This window comes from Solanum dulcamara, chromosome 3, assembly GCF_947179165.1.
Source record: "Solanum dulcamara chromosome 3, daSolDulc1.2, whole genome shotgun sequence".
Taxonomy (NCBI): domain Eukaryota; kingdom Viridiplantae; phylum Streptophyta; class Magnoliopsida; order Solanales; family Solanaceae; genus Solanum; species Solanum dulcamara.
Genome location: NC_077239.1, coordinates 53,227,889 through 53,255,063, shown reverse-complemented (window position 1 = coordinate 53,255,063; position 27,175 = coordinate 53,227,889). Strand labels below are relative to the sequence as shown.

Here is a 27,175-nt window from a genome sequence, read left to right as displayed (position 1 = left end):
AGTTTTTCTATAGTAATACATACACTCTCACACCCATCTCATTGTGTATCTCCATTGGAGTATTGCTTTTGTCAATCTTGTATTCAAGTTTCAGTATCTTGGCACTCACATCCACACCAAGTTGATTTGCAATTTACATTATACAACTCAGTATGCTATGCATTTTCTCTAAAGATGATCTCCTCTATAGTGTAATCAACATAACAATTTCCATCATCCCATTTCCCGAAATGTATTACAAAAATAGTTATGACAAACATTGTTGTATACAATTCAATAAGAACAAAAACAAATATGCATATATATAAATTATAAAAGAGTTTTCTGATATATACGCAAATACAAATCAAAAGAGTTTTACGATACATATACAAATCATGTAATCAATTGATAATATTCAGTAACTACAATAATCAGAAATCCAAAACAATCAATATATACAAATACAAATCAAAATAGTTCATCTATACATATACAAATTAGTAATCAATCCATATCTGGCAACACCAATAATCTGATCTCCCAACAATCAATCCATACAGACAAAATTCAAATGGTTCTTCAATCATAACTCCAGTTATCGATCCAAACAAATACAAATCAAATCATTTCTACGATACATATTATATAAAAATACAAATCAAACCAATTCTTCAATACATACTGATAAAAATACAATTCAAACCCAAACCTGAAACTAAAAGATTAGTTAAACAACAAATCCGTGAGAAAAAAAACTGAATTGAGTTGATTTTAGCATATACCTTTTGTTGTATAATGAACAAAGAAATCAAACGAGTTTCTTGGATCAATCAAGCTTTTTTGACCTTATCAACCCAATGGAATTTGGTGTTCTCCATCTAGCAGAAATCATAATTGGTAAGAAACTCTACTCAAATACAACCATGATTTATATAATTGTTTTCCATTTTAATAACCGAAATTACCGCCTATTTCATAAATTATATTGAAAGATCAATTTGTATAAATTATCAAATTCCAACAAGATATACATACGAAGATACTGAAGCTATAGCTACGTTATGTAATTAGGCAAACTATATCTAAGGAAGCCTATTATGTTTATCTCTTCGCTATTTATGAAATTTTTGCTTTCAAATATCACTCCCCTGACTTGTTAATATGGGTGGATTGGGCGTTTATAAAATATGGACTTATTATACCAGCACTATAGTGCGGTGCTTCAATGAATAGAACTACCAACATGAAGCACTAGCAGCAAGTTCAAAGAGGTTTTGCTAAACCCCAAAATAGATTTGTGTGCAGCATAACCATTATTGCTCAATTGTGGCAATGATCCCTTCACAAACGCAAGCTACATTGCTTCGCAAAACATGCTTTAGGAAAGATCAGCCTTCCACAGGTAACGCAGTAGAAAAGTAAACAGAGTAGAGAAGTCTGCTTCCAAAATATACAAGAGCACTAAGCACCTCTTTCTGAATATCTGAATTGAGCTCACGCAAGTGACTTCGTAGGAATTTATTGTATATTTTCAACATTGGTAGTCTCTTTCTTCATGCAAGTCTAACTAGTTAAGCAGGAAAGCCCCATAAAATTTGTCTTTGATGTGTTGAAATACCCTGCCTGTATGCACAGTGAGTTATCATCTGTGTCGTGAAAATTGCTTGCAAACAAAAGAGACAATTGGGGCTAGTTTCTGAAAGGTGAGCGTCCTTTCAGTCGGTCAATGTCACTATCGCTATCTGAGATGTATCTCCGAGTGTCAAAGGCCTGGTAATTGGGAGTTGAGTAATCCGTACCGATGTTGTTTGCTTCACTCATAGGCGCAAATGCTGCAAATTGGCCACAAGAAAATAAAAGATCAGTACTTCGAAAGTAACCAGTAAGTCAAATATATCAGTAGATTCGTTCCCTTAGAGCATGTTTGGAAAGCCACAATGTAATTGGGTGTAATCACACTCTTTGGCATATTTGGTATACCAAGTAATTACTTGGTAAGAGAGGAATTGGTGTAATTGAAGGGGAGTAATTACACTCTTCAATTCTCAAGGGAGGGTAAGGAATTGGTGTAATTACATGAAGCTTTCTAAAATTCTTCTTTTATTTATATTTATATTTTTTCATTTTAATTTATTTTTTATTTCTACTATTTTTAAAAAATATTTATCTAACCTCTTTTATGCTTTTATGCTTTTATTGAACTGAGGATCTTTCGGAAACAGCCGTCCTACTTTGGTAGGAGTCAGGTCTGCGTACACTTTACCCTCCACAGATTCCACGTTGTGGGATTTCACTGGGTTGTTGTTGTTGTGGTTGTATTTTTAAAAAATATATTTTTATTATTCTAATATTTTCTAAATATATATATATTTTTTTTTTTTATTTATATTTCATTTCATTCTCATTCCCAACCTTTACTTTTTCATTTTATGCAATTTTTCATATTATTTATTTATTTATTATTCTATTTCTTTTTAAAAATAATTTTGTTAGTATTCTAATTTTTAAAATCATATTTATGTATGTTGTATTAAAATTTGATATAAGAGCATTATGTTAAATTTTTTGTTTTGAATTTAGGATTTATGTCTTATTTTCAATTTCATTTATTTTAATACTATTGACTTAATATTTCACATTGCAAAACATTTATTTTTTAGTTAAACTTGATAGATAATTTTTTTTTTCAAATGTTTTAATAATTTTATGACACTATATTTATAATATTAACATTTTTATCAAATATACATTTCATGATGTTCATAAAACTCTTATACCTTTAGTTTATTTTATTAAATTATTTAAAATAGACTAATTTAAAAAATATAAATAATTTTTTTTATAATATTAGTTAAGAACATATGTTTATTAATTAATTTATTTAATTTAATATGATTTATAAAGATTCTTATTTGTCTGATATAAATTTTAAATTTAGAAAATTAACTTTTATTTTTAATATTTAATATAATCTTGTAATTACACTTGTGCAACCAAACAGAACAATTGTAATTACACTGGAATTACGCTGTGGCAAACAAACAGGTCATCGTAATTACTAGAGTGTGTAATTACTATCCTAGTAATTACACCAATTCCAATTACCAAGTGACACAGACCCTTAGTTGTGCATTTGAGACGAGGGAGATTATTGTTCATACGTAAATCTATCAAGACCATGGAGACTTCTTAGTGCCAGTATATAGAGATGGCAAACAACAAATAGCAAACACCTGTATCAATCGAGACAGAGCAGGGAGATGATACAAACAAACCAATGCTAATTGGTAGATATTCAAAACAAAGGACACCTTCCTATTTGAGTAAGAGTGGGGAAATTACAATAATAAGTGTACCCAAAAAAACTTTCAAGAAGAGGAGTTAAAAAAAGGGGACGAGAAGTAGAATAAATAAATGAAAAGAACACCGAGATGGGCTAAATAAAATAAAATGGTGGTGTCAAATTTTACTAATAGGAAACAATTGAAACCAAATTAAAAGGAAAAGAAATGCTAACATCTCCTGCAAGAAGGTAGATTCGGAAATGATGCATACATAGTTTCCACAAAAAACAAAAATAGTACAATACCAGGATATAAGTATGTCAACAGAATATAGGACCCAACATGCAAAAAGAGGATAAGTTACATGTAAGTTCTCTCAATAAGTAATATTTCTTCTTTTTTTTCCCTGCTACAACTTTCCAACTTCTCCGGCAAAGGTTAGCAGCAAACAAGTCAACGAATATAGTGTATGAAGAGAAGAATGCTGGACTAACCTTTTTCTCTCATTCTTCTCTCTCTGTCGTACTCAAATTTATCTCGGAATAGGCTAACCTTTTCCCAATTATCACCTTGCCTGTTTCTACCTGTACCTCCCTGTTCCTGCAATTGAACAGGTGGAAGTGCAATCAATAAACTAGTGGACATGAAGAGAGTTAAAAAATGACCTTGCACATTGCAGCTTGGGCAGCCATGTCAAAGACATACCAAGCAATGGCACAAATTATATATGAGCTACTACATTAAAAAGATAAAAGAAAAACATGAAAATAAAGAAAATTGAGACGTAAGAAGAAAAGGTAAAGAGAGCGTGCAGCCAGGAAACTTAAGAAAAATATCAGCAACTTAGCCATTTAGCAATCTAAACGAATCACTCCAAAATAAAGAACAAAACGTGCTAGTATACAAAAATGAGGTCTAAGTTGAACCAAAGAAAGATCATTTTTTAATTATTTACTGTTTGCCATAAAGAATGCATCATCTGAAAACCAATCACTAAAAGCCAAAACACAAATGTATATAAAGCTTAACCACCCACATATCATATAATAAACTTACAATATGGTGTCGGCTTGCAGATCAAAACTAAGGACAATATCTTATTTATGTGGCAATTGACCTTAATCAAAAGGATGTTTATAAACTTAATCCAGAGATATACCAATGGTGATCATCCACAAACAACTATTTCCAATGACTTAAATTAAAAATACTGACTTCGTCAAGCTCTTAAGCATGATGAATGAAATTAGATTAAAGTACAATGACAATAGGACAACAATTGGCAATTTCTGAACCCAGGGAATGGGGTCACTTCAACACCGAAAACATAATGCAGGAAATGCGAAGTATTTAAAGGAAGGTATTTCTCTGAGGTATTTGTGTGTGGGGTTTATTTATTTAGTGTGCATACTTGATAGGGGTTTGAGAAGAAAGAATTCATATCAAATATACAAATGCTATAAAAGATAAGTACTACTGCTATGGAGCAATTTGTAACAATCATTGCTAATTTTTTTCTGGGGGAAGATGGAGAACAAGAACAAGAATCACTGGGTCACATGGGAACAATTGTGTTTCCCCACATCTCAGTGTGGAGCTGGCTTTAGATCTATTGAAGACTTTAGGCTTTCTCTGCAAAAAAATGTGGTGGACTATTAAAGCCAGGAACTCCCTTTTGAATCAGTTTCTCCTTGCAAAGTATTGTAATAGGATATATCCTGTTGCAAAGATTTGGAGATATGGGGTTTCCAATTATGCTCCAGGATATAACCTCATGTAAAGGGGTTTCCAATTATGCTCCAGATATTTTTTTTGTGAATGTGAGGTAGAGACAATAAATCATATCTTTCTACACTGTATAGAGACACGCTGAAATTTGTGGCAGATTTTCATCAACCTAAGGGGCATTAGCTGGGCTATGCCAAGAAACATAAAGGAAGCTTTAGCTTTGATGTAATAGGGATGGGAATGAGCCAGGGCACAGGGAGAGATGAAAGACTGTCCCAGCTTGCATACCTTTAGTGTATTCCTTTGTTTATAATACATGTTACTTTTCTCAAAAAAGATTTGGAGATATGGACAGTCCCATGTTTGGAGAAGAATGATGCAGAGTAGAGATGAGGTGGAATCTTTCATCCCATGGAAAGTTGGAGATGGTGAAACCTCCTTTTGTTGGGATAATTGGACAAGTATGGGAGCATACCACTAGCCAGATTAACCAATATCAGAACTACCCCAAGAGGTATCGAAGTTAAAAAATTTCATTGTTGATGGTAGATGGAGCTGGGATAAGTTGAGCCTCTTCTTGCTTTCTTATATTGTCGACAAGATTTTTTAAGTGTTGAGATTGAAGTTGGCAGGAAAGATTGGGCTTGCCGGACCTTGGAGAATTCTGGCAATTCACTACCAAGTCTACATGGAAACAATTGAGAAAGAGGTCAGAATGAAACTTTATCTGGTAAACTTATGTGGCTATAGAAGATCACCTTCTAAAATTTCCTTTTTTGAGTTCAGGCTTTTTTCACGGAGGAGCAAGCAACTGATGACAAAGTTCAAAAGAAGGGTGTGGTGCTTTGTTCAAGGTGCAACTGTTGTACTATCTATGAACTGAAGAATATCCCCCATTTGTTAGGTAAAAGCTTAATTGCTTAATGGGTATGGACTTACTTCAGCAACACTTGTGGTGTCAATTTTCTTCTGGGTTATCTTAAGACAATTGTGATGAAATGGTGGCTGACTAGAACAACAAAAGAGACCCATGAAGTTCTTTTACAGTGTTCCAATTCTTGTCTGTTGGGAAATTTGGAAGAACAGGTTCTTGCCAGAATGTGAGAATATGAATGTCTGTCAGGTTCATTATTCATCAGGTCTGTACACTACATGAGTCTCATCTTCAAAATCAATTCCCTGGACTCCAACTTCCAGTAAGTTGGGAAGGAAAATGTGTTCACTTGGAAAATTTGCACTAATCCATCCATAGTCAACTGTTGAAATGGCATAAAGCAGAGGAAGGGTGGGTGAAATTAAAAGTGGATGGATGCTCAAAAGGCAATCGAGAAATACTTATTAAAGGTATTATTGATTACTATGGTCTATGGAATGTGTTCCAATAATATTGTTGAGGCTAAAACTCATTTACAGGGAATCAAGTTGTTTCTTGATATTGGAAAGGAGTTTGTTGTTGTGGAATCGGACACTCTACTTATCATGGAGATTATTAATAAGAGAGCCAAACCACCATGGCAGATTATAAGCATTATTGAGCATTTTTGGAGGTAGACCAGAAATGGTAACTTCCTTTTTGTTCATTTTTTTTAGAGAGGGTAATACAGGTGCGGATCAGTAGGCTAATATGGGAGAAAGTGGAAGGGAACTTACTGTCTAAAATGAGGCTCTTTCCTTACCTGGTCGAGTCAGACCTACAATGAAGCAAGATCAAGATGAAATTCAAACTTATTGTTCAAAATTAACAAGAATAGTTTTAGAAGCTAATAATGTTGTCAAAAGCCTCTTTTTGCTGATTATATGCTAGCGGTAGGTTACCTAGCAGGAATGTATTGTAGTGATATAGATGTAATTTTGGTAGAAACATTACAATTGTGTACTACTTTTTCATCTTGCATTATCAGTGTTCAGGAAAGCGAGCGCTTCATCGCATGCGAGACAGTCACGCTTCGCAGACTAGAAGCGATGGAGGTGAAGAGAAGAGGTCGCTTCGAAGGCTGAAGAGTGACGATGCGCGAAGCAAAGGAAGCGACGCTTAGTTTTTTTATGTCTTAAAAGGTCGATTAAAGGGGGAAAAAAGAGCTGCGACCTTTTATTTAAAGAGACCCAACTTAGTTTGAATACTGGTATGCTTGTCCTCTAGGATTTTCACGTATCTAGAGTTTATAATTTGAAATTTTGCGCATATATATTGTCTTTGTTTATTTTGGTCTTTTTTTCTTTTCACGTACGCTTCTCTTCAATGAAGCGAGCGCTTCGCGTAAAGCATGAAGTGGGGCCTTGTTGCTTTTTTCCGCTTCACGCTTCCCTGACACTGTGCATTATCCTAAGATTGACTAATTTCACTCTTACTTTTGTGATGGAGGCTAAGGTTTGTGTCCTCCATCTTCTTCTCTTGTTCGACATGAAATTGGTTAGGGCTATTCCTAACCCCCACCTAGTAAGGTGAACTTTTATTTTAGAAAAATGAGCAACCATATGGGTGAGAACATTTGGTGGAGATACAGAAGAGGTTCCAATAAATATGGGTTTACACCAAGGATCTGTCTATAACCTGAACATGTTTACACCGACTATAGATGAGCTACCCAAAAATATCTAGGGAGAGGATCCATGTTGCAGGCTTGACAAAATTAGCAAATGTTGGAACTATGCAGAAGTGCTCTAGATTGTAAAGGTTTTTAAAAAGTAGCAAATATATATACCACAATTTTAGCTTTTGTACAAAAAATGAAGGTGAAGTGAGATAAAATAAAATTGGCTGCCCAAATACAGACTATTCAGATATCTAAACTCAGTTTTCCAAGAGAATAGGATAATAAATGAATATGTAAGATGTAGAATTAAATAGGATGGTTGAAGTGCTATGATATGTAAAGATAAGTAATAAGGTAAAAGGAAAGTTTTCTAGTTTTTATGAGTAATAAAGGAATATTACTGATGTGAAACAAACCAGCATTAAGGAAATGTTGGGGCAAAAGAACATCCAAAAGAGTAAATCACAATGTGTGTGAGCTAAGAAAGGCAACAATATCTTCCGGCTCTAAAACATATCCCGTAGTACCGTTGCACCAGAGCCTAAGCAAAAATAAAAATGTGAGCTTTAGATAAATAGCATTGTTGATCTTGTCTTCAAAAAACTCACATTTCTTTCTCCATATGACCCTAGCAAAAATTCCAATGTGTTGTTTGCATACACCATTGGGTTCCCAGAAGGCTAAAAAGATATGCTAGTAAAAGGAAAGTTCTATGTAACACTCTTGAGATCATTAATGCTATAAGGGAGTGAATATTGTGTCACTAATGCATAACATATCCACAAGATGAACATTGTAAGAGAAAAGTTGATGCTAAGATGTATGTTCGGACATGCTAGATTGGAAAGGATTCAAATGATCATATCTAATACACGATCAACTAGCAAATACAGAGGGTAAAATGAGAGAAAATAACCTAAGATGATTTGGCCATCTCTTACGTACCATCAGATGCACTAATTCCTAAGTGTGATAATATGATGACTGATAAGAAGGAGTGAATAGATTTAAAAGCACATGGAGGGGAGTCGTCTTACAGAAAAATAAAAGAAGAAACTCCCAGAAGTAATGCAGATTGCTCAAACAAAGACAGTGAAAGTAAGGGATCAAGTAGGATTTGTAAGTGATGACTGATTAAATGTAAAAGTATGGGATGGGGTTGTAAGTGGTGACTGATTGAAAGTAAAAGCATGAGATGGGGTTGTAAGTGGTGACTGATTGGAAGTATAAGTATGGGATGGGGTTGTAAGTGGTGACTGATTGAAAGTAAAAGTATGGGATGGTATGGAGGTGATGCTTGACTTTGAGCAGTAGGTTAATTTGGCAATAATTTGTCCAATGTATGTGGGGTTCTAAATGGAGCCTACATGACAGTAGGAGAAACCTAGAGCATGAGCGGGCAAAATTTTAACAATTTGTTGTACACAAGTTTGTTTGTTCATACGTAAGTTACTGTAGCATTGCAATAGTTTTCATGCTTCAGGACATCTAGAAAGTATATAACTTGTAGCGGGCAGCTAGAAGGATGAAGGATCACTGGAGTAAAGTTCATTTCCTCTACCAGAAGCGAATATAATCATGTTTATGAACAATATCATCCTCTCAACAGGAAATAGAAGTGTGTTTAACTAGCATGCATCTGCATGTTTACAAAGAGACATCAATTTCAGCCATACAGAGACAACTTAGAGGAAGAAACCAGGGGCATGAAGATCTAACAGTGACAAACTGGAACTTATCAAAAGGGCACCATAACTTTATCTTGCCAAAGGAGGCAGAAATGTACAAATGCAAAGACATGCTATTAGAAAATATGTAAACGTGGTAATGCAGTACAGGATTTTTATAGTTACCTTCATTTGGTCCGCATTAGGTCTACTTCTCCTGAAAGAACAAATACAGAGCAATTTAGATATGCATAACGGCTCGATAGGTCAATCTTCCTAACAACATTAAATTTGATTACATGACACAATTAAGAAGGGAGAAAGTACTGAAAAATGTAGTTCATGAAACAATTAATGACCTCCCAAAAACTAATAACAATTGAGTGTATGATAAAGGAATGCAGAAAAGAGGAAATAAACTAACCTGTATGGAGAGAAATCCTCACCATCGTCTTCAGCAGAATCATAGTTTGCATGATCTTGAGCAAGCTTTTTGGAATAACCCTCATCCCAATACAGCCTCTCCCAGTTCTCTCTCATCTCGTTATACAATTCCATATATCTTTTGCACCATGGTTCATGCTCCTTCAATTAATAAAGTTGTACACAATCAAAATGAACATTAAACACAATCCCAAAATTTGAAGGATAAAAAGAAGGGAAAGAGCTGCCAATATCAAGGAATTTCTAACATATTTTCAGGATGAGACGATGGGAAATATACAAGTCAAACAATGTTCAAAGAATAAGAAATGATAGTCGAAATCTGATGAAGCAGTACTTCAACATAGTTTGTCCATACGGAGATCAGTATGCTATGGTAGGAGTAATACTCCATTAACAACCCGACTAAGGTTTAGTGGAATGACATAGTAAGACTATTTAACGTCAACGCAAGAGATCTTTCTTCGAGACATTCCAATATTGAGGCAGTAAAATCTATGTTAGCCTTCGAAAACTCCTGCATGCTTCGTCGGTTGGGCTTGCTTAGTGCGGTTACCACACCTCTCTCCTTTGTGGACTATTACACCGAGTGGAGTTTACCCTGGGCGCCTTTTCCCATTTCACATTCACACCTTAAAACCCCAACACCCCCAACAGCACCCGAAAGGTAGCGGGTGCTGTTTCCCTCTTCATAATTAAAAAAAAAGAAGATATATATATATATATATATATGTGTGTGATATATATGTGTGTGTGTGTGTGTGTGTGTTGGCCCTTTCCTAATTGATATATTTGCCCCAAAAAATGTGCAAACAAGCAGAAAACAGATAATTTCCTGGGAAACACATATCTGAAATTGATACCTAGTAGAGGCAAAGTATGATAGGAACTAACAGATTCTTTAAGGACTAGGCGAGTACGGCGCATGAACTGTTCGCGCAGCTGCTTACGACGCTTGTTAGGAATGTTCTGTCTTGGGATAACGAATCGCTCTCTGGGTGGTACGTTTTCACCAATTTCGTGCATTTCTCCGTCGACAACCCACCAATCTGACTTGTCATCGGCTTTCTTCAACATTGATGACGGAGAAAACTTGGAGCGCCGCCGCCGAGGTGGGGAAGAACTTCCGTCGGTATGAGCAAACCGGAGTTGGACACCAATAAATTGGAGGCAAGGATGTGATCTTTGAACTCGTCGAGTGATTGAAAGCATGATACACTCTGGAGAGAAACCAGATGACTTGCTGCGCTATTCCTCTTTTGTTAATTGCTAAGTTGTATAGCGCATGAGAAAATGACAAAAAATTGTCCGTTTGAGTAGGGTTATGTGAGTAAGTTGGGAAATCAGCCGAAGACATATTTGAGAGTGGAATGAACCACAGAGCATTTCTATTTTATTTTATTTTTGTTATAAATATTTAATTAGGGGTTAATTATGAAGAGATAGAGTTGATTTAAAATATTTGTAAACTTAGAATAAAAAATTAAAAGATCAATAACTTTTAACAAAACTCAAAATTCCATCCATTTTTTTATTTTTTAAACGCATTTCTTCCTCTTTCTCTGCTCTCCTCACTTCTCTTCTTTTTTCTTTTTCCCAATTCTTTCTCCTTTATTCGATTTTCTCTGTTCTCCTCTCCTCCTTTCTCTTATTTTTTCTTTTTCCCAATTCTTTCTCCTTTATTCGATTTTTTCTGTTCTCCTCTCCTCTCTTCTCTTTTCTTTTCCCCAATTCTTTCATTCCGATTTGATTGTGAAAATTATAAAAAAAAATTGATGAAAAGAGAAGAGAAGAGAGGAGATGATATGTTGTTTATATAAACATGAGTTGTTTAAGCAACCAAGAGATGATATTTAAACAACCCTAAGTTGTTTAGTTCAAACAACAGAAGTTGTTTAAACAACCAACAGTTGTTTAAACAACCAAAAGTTGTTTAGTTCAAACAACCAGAAGATATTTAAATAACTCTAAGTTGTTTAGGTGTTTTTTATGATTCTTTAGTTAAAACAATGAGAATATTTTAAATATCAGCTAGTTATTTGGAGAAATATGAAAATATTTGTTAATTGTTTTGGAGATCGAGATATGAAAACATTTGTTAGTTGTTTAGACAAATATTTAAACATCTGGTAGTTGTTTGGAGGTGATGATGACGTGGAGGAGGGGAGGTTGGGGGGAGGATGGGGCTGAGGGGTAGATGAGGGGTAGGGAAAAAAAGAGGGAGTCTTTTGTAAATTGAAAAAACTTGTGGGTTCTTAAAATATGTGTCATTATCACTAATTAAAGAAAAATACCTTTTACTTTATTTTCAAGACTTGTGTCCTATTTTTTTTTATTTACACTCTCAAAAGTCTCTTTTAATTCACTCCCCCGAGTAAGTTCGGTTTCATTTTGAATTTTGTATTTTATATACCTACTAAAAGATTTATAAAATTATTGAAAAAGGCTCAAAAATACTTTTAATTTTTTAGAAATACTTCAAAAATATCCTCTTTATTATGAAATAAACTAACTTGAGTATTATGAAATAAACTAACTTGACAATTTAACTTGACAATTTATGAAGGAAAGAGAGTAAGAGAAAATAGAGAGAGTATAAGGGGATTTCCGTATCTATGCACTCTTCTTAATGCCAAAGATGGCATTTATAGAAGAGAAAAAGGCAACAAGTATGAGAGAAAAGAAGATCAAGTGGGCAACCAACCCATTTTTAAGTGGGCCCCACTTGGGAAAATAACATCCAATAGACAACACTCTTTTCACTTATTAATTTAAAAATATTTTTAATGTTTTCTTTAAATTCAAAAATGTCCTTTAGTTAACAAAAATCTGATGTGAAATTTAACTTAAAAAGTGGTCAATTTTCATTGGTTCACATAATTTTTTATCAAATAAAATGATCCCACCCAACCCTACCCAAACCCGTTTCACTGTCAATTTAAGCATTTTCTCTATTCTTTCTTCCGTTGCTTTCTTTTTAGTGAGTATGTATGTATTAATGCTTGTCAATTCCAACTTGACCCTTGGCAATATTAGAAACACCACATGTTTGGAGAACACTGGATTTTTAATGTATTGTTGCTTTTGAGGTTTCAAATCCTCTACTCATGCTAAATGCTTTCTAGCTAATACATCTGTATTTTGACTTTCAACTTGGCGTTTTTACAGATTTTGAATGGTCAATTTCCTTGTAACCACCCAATAGTGGTGTCCTTTACCTAAAAGAAAGATACAAAGGGGGAACATCATGGAACTCCTGCTAGTAAGAATGAACTGTGGATACTTGTCTTCGATCAAGAGTGTTCAACTCTATTTTGCTTGTTGCAAATATATTTTTTGAATTTATCTTTTAGCTATTTGGACCATAAATGTAGCATCCCCTTTGGGAGGATGTCACTTACGAAGCAAAAGATAATTTTTTTTTTATAATCTCAAATAGTCAACACATTTAGAAAACTTGTTTTGAAATTCTATTTCCAATTCAACATCATTGCGGGTTCATAAAATACACAAAACTCAAACTAGTAATTATCACAAAACTATTATCTTCCTTTGTGCATAATGACAAGTCAAAGTATAAACCCAGCATATGGTATGACTTGAGTTAAAAGCACACTCCAAAAATAGCAAAACTAGTCACCCTGTTCAAGTTACAAGCATCTGGTTTTGTTTTCACACGCCTTCAAAATTTCATATATAAGTACCACATGTATCCTGTACAAGTCCCCAAAATATTTATAAAACTAGATGCATATGCAGATGTGATCTTTACAAGGGCTCCAAAAGTCTACTCCAAATGGTCATCTTCACATCTCATCCCGCACATTACTTACGATAGAAAACAACTATCGCTAAGCATAAAGCTTAGTGGTGTATAAACTTTGGGCTTGGAGCCATTAAACTCTTCAATTTCTTTGTTCGTCGCAGGTGGCTCAATAAGGTAAAAGTAAGCCCAAGTGAATAAGTATATCAAAGTATCGAATACAAACCTTGAAGAGTTTCAAAATATCAATATTAAAATTCGAAGGCTCAAGTATCAGAAAAACTTATAATTCAATTCAAACGAGTTGTCAAATAATCAATTTCAAATAATCAATTTCGCCCAATATATACGTCATGCCTTCACACTAAGCACAATCAGTATCAAGACGGACCGAATCTCCGAAATCAAGAAGGACCGAAGCCCATATCAAGAAGGATCATCACCCAATATCAAGAGAATCAAGAACCATGTTGAAAGTGACTTTCCACTCGTGCTAAAAAATGGACGAAAATCCATCGTCAAGATGAAATGTAAATCCAAAGTTAAGATGGGAAGGATCCGAATCGAGAGGCATGCCAATATCGAGGACAAGTCACCATAACAAGAAGAACGAAGTCCCAACAAGAATGCAAAATATCAAGCAATTCGCATAAGTGGACGATTTAGAGAAAGTTTTGCAATACTTAAGATAATATTTATACCATAATACAAGATAAGGAGTAAGGAAACAACCCATCAAAATACTTCAAATTTCAGAAAAATAAAATATTCCAAGTTCAAGTTTATACACAAACCTTGGCGTTTTAGCACATAACAAGTTCTACCACAACTCAAGGAGTTCAATTCATCTACGCTATAGACCAACCAAAATCCACTTCATCAAACAGATCCTCTTTTTTTATAAGAGCATATATACCTTAAATACAAAATCAAATATCTACTTAAGTTTAAAAGTCTCATCATATCAAAACTCAACATGAAATCAATAAAAATCAGCCCAAACTATCAAAACGGGAATTCTAGACAGCCTACTATCTTGTATTATTGCTTAGTGTCAAAGGAGTAAATGGGGGAAATAGGCTTTGTGGCCTCTATAAAAGTTATACATATGTGTCTTAGGGTCGCATACAATTTTGAATCACCCCTACAATAATTATGTACAAAAAGATATGCCCAAAATACCAATAGCAATCCATGTAGGATTTCCAAAATAAAATTTGGGTAGCATCTACCCTATACTTCATCTCCCTTTTTTGAGAAGATAAAAGCAAAATTGGGTTTTAGAGACTAAATAAAAGTTATATCCCTATGGAATAACTTTCCAAAACATCTTGAATTACTCAAAACGAAGCTGTACACAAGGAGTTATGCTAATATTACTAATGGTAGTCCCATCCAAAACGGGTTTGCTAACAATAAAAAGAACTTCAATCTTACCTTAACAAATGGGTCTCTCAAGTTGGCTAAAATATGTGGTGTGCACGTTAATCTCCTTTTGTTCTTGCTTTCTCTCAAAAAAAATTTAAGTTTCTAAGTGTAAAGGATGAATAATGAGAACCCTTAGTCATTAGTTACATATACTTCTACCTTGAGAGTGACACGTGTCAGCCCCTAAGGGTGACACATGTCCAGCTCTTAGGCTGCCACCTCATTCCATGCATCCACCCCATAGCTGCCACGTGGTGGGGTGGGTCCACCCAAGCATGTGCATCACCTACTTGGTCCAAGTAGGTGCATCACCTACTCGTTCCAAGTAGGTGCGTCGTCTCCTTATTCCTCTTTCGTGGGTTTAAAATTTCATCTCACTTTAAGAACCTATGAAATCCTTGCTACTCAAGATCGACATGTACTCAAGTAGCTTTGTTATGTAAAATATCTAAGTCGGTAGCTTACGCAAGTAGGTTGATTACCATGACCCATTATTTGGCCTCCAACTTCTTCCAAATTCCTCTAGACCTATTTCCAATCATCGCTACTCACATAGAACTTCATAGATAACATGGATCACATGGTAATCTTTTAGAAAAAACATAAAAAGAGAATTGGGGTGTTACAATAAATTTGTAGAAGATTGAATTAGTATTTTGGATTACTCAAGTGTGTAACAAAGGGTATAAGTAAGGTGATTTATTAAAATGTACTAGTTGCTAATTGTGTATCTTCTTTGACATTTGAATTTCATGAACTTTATTATCTTTTTGAATTATGTAGTCATTACTTTTCCAATACACTTTGGGGCAATCCTAATTTGTTGTGGATAATATACAGGATTTTAGCTTCAAGTAATCTAGGTATCCAGAAAAATAGGCCTCACACCTGTAATACCCAAAAAATTTCTATGTTAAGACCCGAACCATTCTTCCTATGCGTATAGGTTTGAACTCGATGACTTTTAATCTTACATATGAGTTAGGATCAATTCCTAAGTATTTGAAGGTATTAGATGTGGTTTAGGGTCATAAGAGATCTCTAACACCAAGTCAAATCTAAAGAATTTCTATCAATTAAGTTTTCAGATGAGTCTGTATAAAGTTCAACTTCAAGAGTTCATATCTCTCAAAATATTAAGATTTAGGTGGAGCATACTTATCAAATTAAAGGTCTTTGAGTCTTCTTTTCAACGCTACCAAGTTTACCTCATTTAGAGTTTGGAGTAAAAAGTTATGACTATTTTAGTAAAGTTGTTCAGACAGGAGAGGACCACGACCCGTGGTGTCCTTTCATGAAACTCAGTACAATCCGTAGTGGACGACCATGAAAGCCACTTTTTCAACCTATTTAAGCCCTGAGATTACCTTTGAGCACCACGACCCATGGTGGTCTTCCGTAAACCTTAGTACGGTCCGTATTGGCTTCCGTGAAGAAAGTTCAGAGACTTCTCTGCAACACTTTACAAAATATTCTCCCAATTCAAACATCACGGGACCCCATCACGGTCTGTGGTGGGCATTACGGACCATAAAGGTCTCCTGTGAAACTAGTTTTAGGAAAAAAATTTAAAAGGACATTTTTGTCTTTTCCTACATTTTTACCCAAAGTGAGATTGTTTTGAAGGTATATTTCACCTATCTAAAAGACCCCAAATTCTTTCTACACTCATTCACTCTCACTCTCACTCTAAGGGCAAAAACCCTAATCTCCCAAGTGCTCTTCTTCCATCTTTAAGAAAGGTTCTAGAGTTTCACTCCAAGAAGGTCAAGCCTCCATTCTTCTCAAAGTTTTGAATTAATGGTTTCATTCTCCATGGTATGTGGGTTTCATCCATGGGTTCTTCCACCCATGGAGCCTAAATCTTTCTCTCAACTTGATATTTCAAATTCTAAATGATGAGTTCCTATAGACTTTTACATGATGACTCTAAATGCATATATAATTTATTAATTTATATTGACGTATATTGACTCTTAATTTTATGAAAAAGGATTTGTAAAAGTGCCTATATGAAGGCTGGAAAATGGTTTTAAGGAAAATATGGTGGGTTATTTTAAGATGTGTATTTTGATACATTTCTATCACTCTCATGCATGAAAGTATTGTATAAATGCATTTGAAGGTTTTTATAAAATGAACCCACCCGTTTTCCTTATATTAAAGTAAAGTTGAAATGAAAGCTTGACTCTAGAATGAATGATATGTAGCAAGTGTTTATGAAATGGAAGTCTTGTGATTGATTGAATGATGAAAGGGCGTCTTAGCCAAAGTAAGGTTTCAATGTGAAAGGACAATTCTTGCATTGAATCAAATAAAAGGTTTTAATGAGCTATTCCACTGAATGATGATTTTATGTTAAAGTTATATAAATGCTTATGTTATTATGATATTTAAATGTTATTCCGTTGAGAGCTTACCTAGCACCGAGTTGGACTAGGGGCGAATACCCATGTCCCAGAACTACGTACCACCGTAGGTATAAAAGGATTAGAGGCAAATACCCAAATCTCTAAGAGGTGAGTACCCAAAATATCAAGGCTTGGAGGTGAGTACCCGAGTCTAAGAACTAGGGGTGAGTGGTTCCCGGTTCACACAATAGCTTAGTGGATCGACTTAGGCATATCGGAGTCTACCTTGGCAAGTAGTTTCCCTTTTTTCTCTGATGTAGGGGTAACATTGGGACTCCATGTTATAGCTCACATGGTTTATGTTGGTTAACGGTTGCTCTCACAAAAAGGTAAAAAGTCTCTCTAAAAAATATTTAAGGTATTTCTTACTATACCGGTATCTCTCACAAGGTAAAGTATGTGCTCTCACAAGATTAAAGGTTTCTCCCAAGGGATTTATGGTATACTTCATTACAATTCATGGTATTTTCAAAGTATATGTTTTTCTATAATAACTCATGATTTCTATTATAGTGTTTAAGTTCTTTTATGATTCATGATGGTTCCTATATTGCATTGGCCAAGTCTCAAAATTTCAAATAGTATTTCAAAGGACTTCATGGTTTTGAAATGGCCCATTGTATCACCTTATTGTATCATGGCATTCTATAAGGGAAATGACTTCTTACATTGACTTATGATTATCACTATAGTATTTATGTTTTCACGTGACTCTATTATGATTTCCATATTACATTGAAGTTGTTTATGAATTACTATCATGATTTAATTATTTACTTAATATGTTTTCTAAGTTGATCAATTGCACATTATGATGACATGCATTACATTGCTCACATACTTAGTACATTCAAAGTACTAATGCATACTCTATTGTCTACATGATATCACCATGTAGGGATCAGCGTTGCTCCACATTCTTCTCCACGTGGCTAGTTGGATCATTAAAGGCTATTTAATTACTGAGTTCCCATGTTCGGAGAGAAACATTCTATTTCTTTTCTTGCTTATGATATTGTATAGTTATTGGTTATCTTCTGGTATTTTTGGTACTACATTTGAGGGTGAGCTAGGGAGATATCTTAGCCCCTGCCAAGTCTAAGAAAAGTAGAGATATTGTTGGACAAATAAATGATGTTTTGAAGTTGTTAATGACTCTTGTTCTATGATATTTTCTTTAGTCCTATTTTCCTTTTCATTTCTGCTTATTTTGAATGTCATTATCTATGAAAATCTAAATAAATGCTAAGAGGCTTGGGTGAGGTACCTCCGAATTTCTCATTTGTCGTATCGCGTCTAGGTCCTAGGCTTGGGTCATGACAACACCATCCTTGCAAGTGGACCCCCAACACTTCCGGGTGTTCCATAAGTCAATGGTGCGGTTGGTGCACCTGTTCCCCCACGACCTTTTGAAATGGTCATATGCCTTTTAGATCAAACATTGTAACACAAAATTGCTTCATACATATGGGTTTATAAAACTTCATAAAAAAAATTTTAATTGCTTGCTTTCAAATTGTTTGAACCGTATTCGTGTGTCTGGAATTTGAAATAACAAAATTTTAACAACATGTTAAAATTATAAAAAATCTACTTGTTTTTGGATTGGAAGTTGATTTTGAAAAAAAAATAGAGGAAGAAAGAACAGAGAAAGGGCTTAAATTGTTAGTGAAATGGGTTTGGGTTAGGTGCGTGAGGTCTTTCTATTTGATATAAAGATTATGTGGACCAATGAAAATTGGTAACTTGTTTAGTGTCACGGCCCAAGCTAGACCTAGACGTGACATGACCATAAAAATCCTGAGAGACCTTAATCAAACCTCTTAGCATACATAGCATGACATAAAATACCATAAAATCAAGAATAGACGTAAATGTGGAAGATAAGTCTCAAAATATACAAATCTCGATAAAAGAGAATTCTGAACATAACATGTGTAATGAACATAAGCATACTAGTCTAGGCTAACAATGCCTCTACTGACATACACGTGGGTGTAGGACAAACTCTATCTCACCCAAAAAATAAGAAGTAACATGAGTTTGAAAATGAAAGACGACATAAGTGGTTGCGCTCTCAAAACATGAGGACTCACCAAAACAAGCAACTCCAAATGGAATCTGTGCTAGCCGCGAGAATGTACAGGAGCATCTGACTTATATTATGAGACAATATATGCATTAGTACATGAAATGTACTAACTATATGAGAAATATGCATAACATAGGATATGATATCATAATAGGCGTAAACATGAAATGCATGACCAAGAATCCTTTAAAACTTGAAAGTAAATCATAAATCATGATATAAGGTCAATGCATTACTTAAAATACCACTTAAAGCTTGTAAGAAAATATAGTTGTTTGTGGGATATTAACCCTAAACAACAATAAGACCATGTGACCTATAACATGGAATCCGGTCTAACTCCTACACCAAAAAAGGAGAGACTACTTGCCAAGGTAGACTCTGTATCATATCATCATGAGATATTTGTTGATGTACTAGCTACGTCATTTAAGACAGCCTACGAGGGCACATAGTTTGAGACTAGAGGTTGCTACTAGAGACTCCCTTACCAAGCCTCCACCTCAATCCTTCTCGGTGCTAAGTCAAATCCAATAGAATAGATAAAGTCAATTATCAAAATATAATATTAGGAAAGGCAATAAACATCTATCAATCCACATCATAACATCGTGTTAGAGTATCTCCTTTCAAATCATGATTCATAACATAATTCATATAAACACTTACCTTTCTAAGTATCTAAATCATGATTTCATTCATATTGTGAGAAAAACTTTCATAATTCATTGATACTTACTTGAAAACATCCTTGAAATATTATTTATCATTTTCATAAAATATGCATAAATCCTCTATCAATTTCATGATCATAGTTCATAATTCATACATGAAAATCATAGGCATAATGCAGAGTTCCATATAAAATCAATTATAAATCATGTATCTTAGCAAATTCAGGCATAGTAAACTAGAATAACATCAATTGAATCAAAATAAAAAGGACCCTTGAGGTTTGACATAAAATCCTAATTGAATTGGGTGAAATAGACTTGAAAGATGAGATTGGGACCTAATGGATGAAAGGAGTCCATTGGTGAATTCCCACAAACCATGATAATCAAAGTCCTAAAAGCAAGCTCTAGCAATGAAGACTTGAACTCTACCTTAAATGTCTAGCTTTTTCTTCCTTGAACTTGAGAGAGAATTGGAGAAAATGAATTGAGAGAATTTGAGAATTTTGAGTGAATGAGAGGGAATAAGTTAGTCTTTAAGGATAAAAACGGTTATAGGATTACTTATAGGTTAAAAACAACATAGTTTAGGAGTTAAAAGAATGAGAAAGATCCAAAGTACCCTTCACTTAAAACTGTCGTAGGTGACTTATAGATGGGACCTATGGTCTGTAAGTCTTCCTACCACCCGTCAAACCCCTTCGTAGAACCCATGTCTAGAAACTGAGGCTATTATAATTTCACCACCATTCCTACGATGCTGTCCTATGGGTCGTAGATAGTCTTACGAAACTCGTTCGTAGAAGTCATGTACCAAAATAATAGCTACTAGAATTGTACCTTGTTCTTACGACCCTGGTCTAACAATCATAGAAATCTTTACGGTTCATCAAAAGGGTTTGTCCTACCAACTTCCAAAATTTCCAAAATCAAGTCTCTGAAACTCACTCTACGGGTCATCCTATGGCTTATAGGACTTCCTACGATTTGTAGGACTAGTCATAGAGCACAACTTGAGTAACTCTAATTTAAATCTTCTCATAGGTCTTCCTACGAACCTTTACTATGGATCACAAGATATTTTACGGTCTATAGATGGTCCTCGTAGGTCACCCTTTGAACTTTCAAAATTTCTTTAAGTGTCATGCGGCTCGTAGGTCTTTCTACGGGTCATAGGTTGGCTCGTGAAAACCTGCACCAGATTATTTTTCTGTAATATTTTTCTTGTTCTTCCTTTTCCACTTTCAAGGTTTTACATTTAGATTCCACATTAGATTTTTTTTAACTAACGGGCATTTTTGAACCTAAAAAAATGTTAAGGGAATTTCTAAATCAATAGGTAGAAGGAGGGCATTTTTGAATAATTTTTAATAGGTTAAGGGCATTTTTGAGCCTTTTCCATAAAATTTAAAATATTGACTAATCGGTTATCAGTTATTGATTTATCGACTATTGATCGTTATCCATTTAACCATTAAGATTTAACACATTTTATTTTTATTGAAATTCACTTAAAAATAAATAACAAATCAAAAGAACTCTGCACGTGAGTTGAAAGATTACATCTTGCTCAAAACCGAACACTGACACCTTGTACAATAATTGAGAGTTTGAGATAGTCAAAAATAAAACATGAAACTAAATAATAAGTCAAGGACTTTATAAACAGGATGATTTAAACATAATTTGCTATTTACTATTTTTTTATTTTTATTTTATCGAAATTTTCCTCATTATATAAAGCAGAAAGAAAGAACAAGTACAAGGAAGGAGACATGAAAAGCCTTACCTCCAAAAATAAGATGGATGAGAAGCCGGCTTTAAGGTCGGCATACTTATCCCTGATACAAAGGTGCTATCTATGTACTTGGAAAGCGTTAAATCTATGAGAGGACTCCTCTCGGTACAATGCGACTAAGAAGAGAAAACATAACTGAGGGAGGATCAATTTTTCCTAAATCCAAAATCAGCCTCACAACTCCAACACAAGGCTAAAGGTCAGTACAACTAAACCAGGAGACACACAACGGTGACCAAAATTGAAAACTAGTTTTATTTTTGATAGCCGTTGAGTGCGGCTCCAAGTATTGGGTGTTGTGTTGCTGGTCTGGATTTTTGTTGATTGCATTATGCATTTGAAGTTCTGCATACAACCTGCATGACTTAAACAAGTGAGAAGGCCCAATAGTTGTTGTTGAGATAACCATCCAGCTGCACCAAAAGGCTTTTTGAAGCTGTTGTTATTGGTAGGTTGTGTAGCTTGATGTTGTGATTGCTGCTGCATGTTGTTGCAGCATGGTAATTGGCATGGATTGAGTGTTGATGAGCTTCCTGCATGCCAGGCTGCTGCCTCTCTTCTTTTGAAGTTCTGTGGGTCTGCATAGGCAAGTAACCAAAGTAACAAACACCTGTGGGTGTTTAGTCGTTGCTGCTGTTGAACTGTTGCTGCTCCAAATACATTCAGTTGCACCAAAAGAAAAGTATGAAACCATCTGCTGTAGCCTCTGTTTCAGGTTGTGACTCTATGGATTGTTGGAAGAAACAACTCCAATTGTTGTTGTTCTTATACTCTGCTCAGAGAAATAACCATAGGCCATTCCACATGTTGGCCCAATAGATGCCAAGATGCAGATCAGCCCTGTAGTTTGGATTATATTTTTGAAGCTGTTGTTGTTGGAAGTTATTATTGAAAGTTGTTGTATGTTATAGGTCTGAGGTGTGAAAGTGCAAGGCTGCACTTGTTGCATCTCAGCTAATTTGCTGTAGGTGTTGTTGTTGTAGTTGTTGTTGTACTTTGGAGGAGTTCCAAGGTCAGCTGTTGTAGTTCCCTTGTAAGACTCCAATCTTCTATAGTTCTGCATCCCAGGTATCCCATGTTGTTGGTATAGTTCTGCACTAACAAGTAAACAAGCAAAGGTCTCCAATGGTGTTGTTACTTGTAGTACGTACAACCTGCTGTATCTCTGCACTGTAGCTGTTGGTGTTGTGGTGTAACTTCTGGAGTAATTGTTTTTGGTGTGCTGCTGTAGATTCCTGGTGAGTAGCTCCAACTTGTTATGCTGGAGTTCCATGTTGTTGCCTTCTCTGCAATGTAGCTGCTGCTGTAACTCAGTTGTATTCACTACTGCTGCTGTAATGTAGGATATGCAGGTGATGTTGCTAAGATGCTGCAGGTCTAGGGTGGGTTGTTGGTCCAAGAATTCCACTCTCAGCTGCTGCAACTCCAATGCTATGTTTGAAGCTGCATGGTACCTGCACAAGATAGACAAACAAAAGGAGAAATCCCATTGCTGATTCCTGTGCTGCATCTCTACAGCATTCTTATGTTGTTGTTGTTGCATCTCTGTAATGTAGTTGCTGCTTCTTATGTGCCTGGTATTTAGGAGTGTTGCTGTGATGATGAGGTCCAAGTAAGCCAAGTAGTTGTCTCCCTTAGTGTGAGGATCTATGGACCTGTACAGAAAAACAAGACCAACAAGCCACTGCTCCCTCATTAGGCTTAAGTCGGCTAACTTTTTCAAGGTCGCTCGACTAACGTCTCCAATTATCTGTTTTAGTTGAAACTTATTGGACTCTTCAAATACAATATTTGCTGTAATGCTATTTACTATAGGGTTATTGATTAACCCATTAAGAAAAAACCTCAAATTGTTAAGACCCGATTATAGATGTATAAATTTTATTAGGTTAAATTCATATAAAATTTTGAATTTAATTCATGTTCATTTGGGTTAATTAAATAATTTAGACTTGAAAAATTATTTAGTTCATTTTAATAAATTCAAGTCCAAGGTCCATTACACCTTGAAGCTCAAACTCATGTCACGTATCATGATGACTAAGCATCCAAGACCAAAAAAATAATGCCATGTGTCCAAATGATGTGGTAGTCCGAATCAAATTCAAGAATCAATCACAATCCACCAAGTGTCAAAATAATATTTTTTGGTCAATCATAAGCAACCTTGTTCACCTCCTATAACTATAAATAGGAGATAGACATGACATTCAAAGGCATTCTGCAAACGCTTCAACAAACATTGGAGCAAGTATTGTAGAAAGCTACAACATCTTGCATAGTCTTCCAAGGAGTGATCGACGGAGTTCTTCCCAGAGATCTTTATGAAGCAATGAAGCACTAACCAACATTTTCGGTAATTAGAATACATCTCTTGGAGATCTAAATCATCCAACAATTTGAGAGGTATGCTGCTGAAGTCCCTCAAATCTTGGAGAAGTTTAGGAGATAAGAATCACTAGAGCAACAAAATTATACTCGCAAATTTATCAATAAAAATTACCTTTTTTTATTGTAGATAATTTTTGGCACTTTAAAAATTTGCTGTGAATAAATTTTAGCACGCTAGTGGGACCAATTCTGCTATTCATCTCTTTCTCTTGCAAATCAAAAACTACAAAGTCAAATACTGTAATGGCCTTCAGAAAGACCAGTGATATTTTATTGAAGGACTCTACTGCTGCCATATCTGCTGATATCAGTCATGTTAGCCCAACTACTCAAAGAAAGTTCAAAATATGTGGCTTAGATGAATCTGAAATACTTCACTCCTTTGGACAAGATGCAAAATAATGACTCTCATACAAAGATCGTAACATCAATCCCTTAGGGCAACCTCACATCCGTGTTCTTTGGAGAATTTTCTTGGTGAATCTGATGATTTAATAGATTCTCCAACTTCAATGAATGCCAATGCCTTGATGCCCGACTCAATTGACATGGCCAAGAAATTTGCAATAGTGGAGAAAATTATTGAAGCCTTGAAGAAGTCTATTGACAATAAAATCTTTATATTACTCAATTTATTAACAAGTTGGAGGCCTTCGCACCTGGAGAGTCAAGTCATACCCTCAGTTGTCCGCCTATCTTCAATCCAAAAAACAAGGATATTGAAAAATCTCTAGCTAAGTTCAAATTTTAAAAGGAGAAATAATTTATTTTAGCTGCAGCGTTATCTGTCCAACAATTGCAAGACATGATAACAAACACATCAGAGCTCAATATGGCGGAACACCACAAATTTCATTGTATTACCCCAAGCCATATACCATACGAATTAATTGTATATCCATGCCAACAAACTATACCCCACCAAAGCTACAATAATTTAACAGCAAAAAGGGACCCTAGGTAACACATCGCCCACTTTGTTGAAACTTATAGTAATGCTGGAACACATGATGAACTTTTGGTAAAATAGTTTGTTCATTCACTAAAAGGTAATGCATTCATCTAGTATATCAACCTGGAACATGAGTCCTATAAGACTCCAGAAGTTGGAAAGACGGAAAATGAGAAAAAAATATGAAATTCCAGAAAATGCAACGTTTTGGCACCAGGTGATGACCACGAAGACCATCACGGACCATATTGAGAACCAAGGTTCGTGGTGTGCCAAATGGTGAAGCGTCAGAAACTTTAACCCTATAGGAAAGGGTCCATGGAAGGTACCACGGGCCATGGTGATCACTATAAGTTATGGTTCCCTCCGTGGTGACCCCTCCTTTGAGACCCTTAAAAATATTTCCAAGGCCAGGGCCACGATCGAACCACCACAGGACGTATTCACCTTTACGGACCATGGTGGGTCTCGTGGTGATCACTCTTGCAGGCTCTCATGTCAGGTCCCTCCCCATGGGACATAGTGACCTTCACACACCGTTATGGTCTCCATGAAGGGGACCCTCCAGATTTCCCTTTTTACCAAGTTTAAGGCATTGACCACAGACTCCACCATGGGCCATGGTGAAGTTTACGGATCGTGATGGGTCTTCCACGTAGTCCCAATTTTCAGTTTAATGAGGCGTATTTTGATCATTCCCTATACTTTTATTAATGAATGTGGATAGTTTTTGGGACTAAGTTACTACCTATTAACTACCCTAAAACCTTCTAACCCTATCATTCTCTCCATAATCCCTAAATCACAAAACCTTTTCTCCCAAGTTTTCTCTCTAAGGTCTTCTTCTTCCACAAGCAATTCAAAGGAATTTCTTCAAGGTCAAGCTTTTGTTCTCTTCAATTTAGGACTCATCAAGATCAATGTATGTGGGACTTCATCCATGGATTCCTTCTACCCATGGAATCTCCAAAGATTTCTTCTCAATTCTCTTATGATTTCTTCAATTAAAAGCCCTAATTTCATGATTTGCATTGGGGCTTCTCAATTATGATATTCTTCAATACTATTAGCCTAATTATGCATAATTCAAATCATATTGAATGATTTCAAGATGAATTTCAATGACCCATGATATATTCTAGTTTCAAGTAGAGTTTTGAGATATGATCATGATTTTATAATTATATTCTATGAAAGCTTTATGCTATGAATTAAAGATTCCTCTATGCAAAGAAGTTTATGAATGACCATTCTCTTATATTTCAAGCAAAGTTAAAGATAGGGAAAGTTAAGTCCTTAAAGATGTTTATGATCAAAGATATGTAATGATGGAATGCATACACCCACATTGCATTAAGTTATATGATATATGAGCTAATCCTATGATTTTACTATGATGATGCTAGATGAGCTATTCTTATGATGTTTTATAAAGATGGATTGATATTAGTTATTATATTTCCCTATGATATTTATGGTGATGATCATGTGTTATGAGTTCCATTGGAATAATGAATAAGTATCGAGAGGACCTTTAGGTTGGGTTCGATTCGGCAATGCAGTTACTTCAAGGGAATCCTAGTAGCAACCTTTAGTCCCAAACTACATTGCCCATGTAGGTTTACATATGCCAATATGGTGAAACTAGTGGATCCACATAGCCTAGTCAAAGAGTTACTTAATGGAGTATGCCCTGATAAGGTAGCCTCCCCTGTCTCGATGCAAGAGTCATCGAATTCCATGTATTAGCCCGCATGGTCTTACATGTCGGTTAAAGATCCTATCACACATAGTTTCAGTTGAGTATGAGTTCTTATGGTGATCCTGAGATTCTTTTAATGCATTGACCAATGAGATATATATTTTATTAGTTTCATGACTTTATATATGTTTTAAAGATATTGGTCTTGCATCTCCTAATTCATATTAATTATGTCCTATGTTTATTTTTCATACATATTCTCATACACTTAGTGCATTCCATGTACTAACACATACTTTTTGCTTACATTGTATCATAATATAGG

The 27,175-nt window shown here is 35.1% G+C and overlaps 1 protein-coding gene across 1 annotated transcript; it reads right to left on the bottom strand.

The window, feature by feature from the left end:
• Positions 1 to 929: 929 nt before the first annotated feature.
• On the bottom strand, positions 930 to 10,969 carry LOC129882604 (uncharacterized). Its single transcript, XM_055956984.1, has 5 exons — positions 10,534 to 10,969; positions 9,620 to 9,780; positions 9,382 to 9,412; positions 3,761 to 3,866; positions 930 to 1,814 (listed from the first exon to the last, which is right to left on the bottom strand). Exons 1-5 carry the CDS (start codon positions 10,849 to 10,851, stop codon positions 1,672 to 1,674), a joined length of 759 nt encoding a protein of 252 aa, XP_055812959.1. The 5' UTR covers positions 10,852 to 10,969; the 3' UTR covers positions 930 to 1,671.
• Positions 10,970 to 27,175: the final 16,206 nt, after the last annotated feature.

Excerpts from the sequence above, each read along its gene's own strand:
- LOC129882604 (XM_055956984.1), bottom strand. The coding sequence starts at position 10,851 with ATGCTTTCAATCACTCGACGAGTTCAAAGATCACATCCTTGCCTCCAA. Across the intron at positions 9,413-9,619 it reads GAGGATTTCTCTCCATACAG|GAGAAGTAGACCTAATGCGG; the intron begins GTTAGTTTATTT and ends TTGTTCTTTCAG. Across the intron at positions 3,867-9,381 it reads CTAATGCGGACCAAATGAAG|GAACAGGGAGGTACAGGTAG; the intron begins GTAACTATAAAA and ends GTTCAATTGCAG.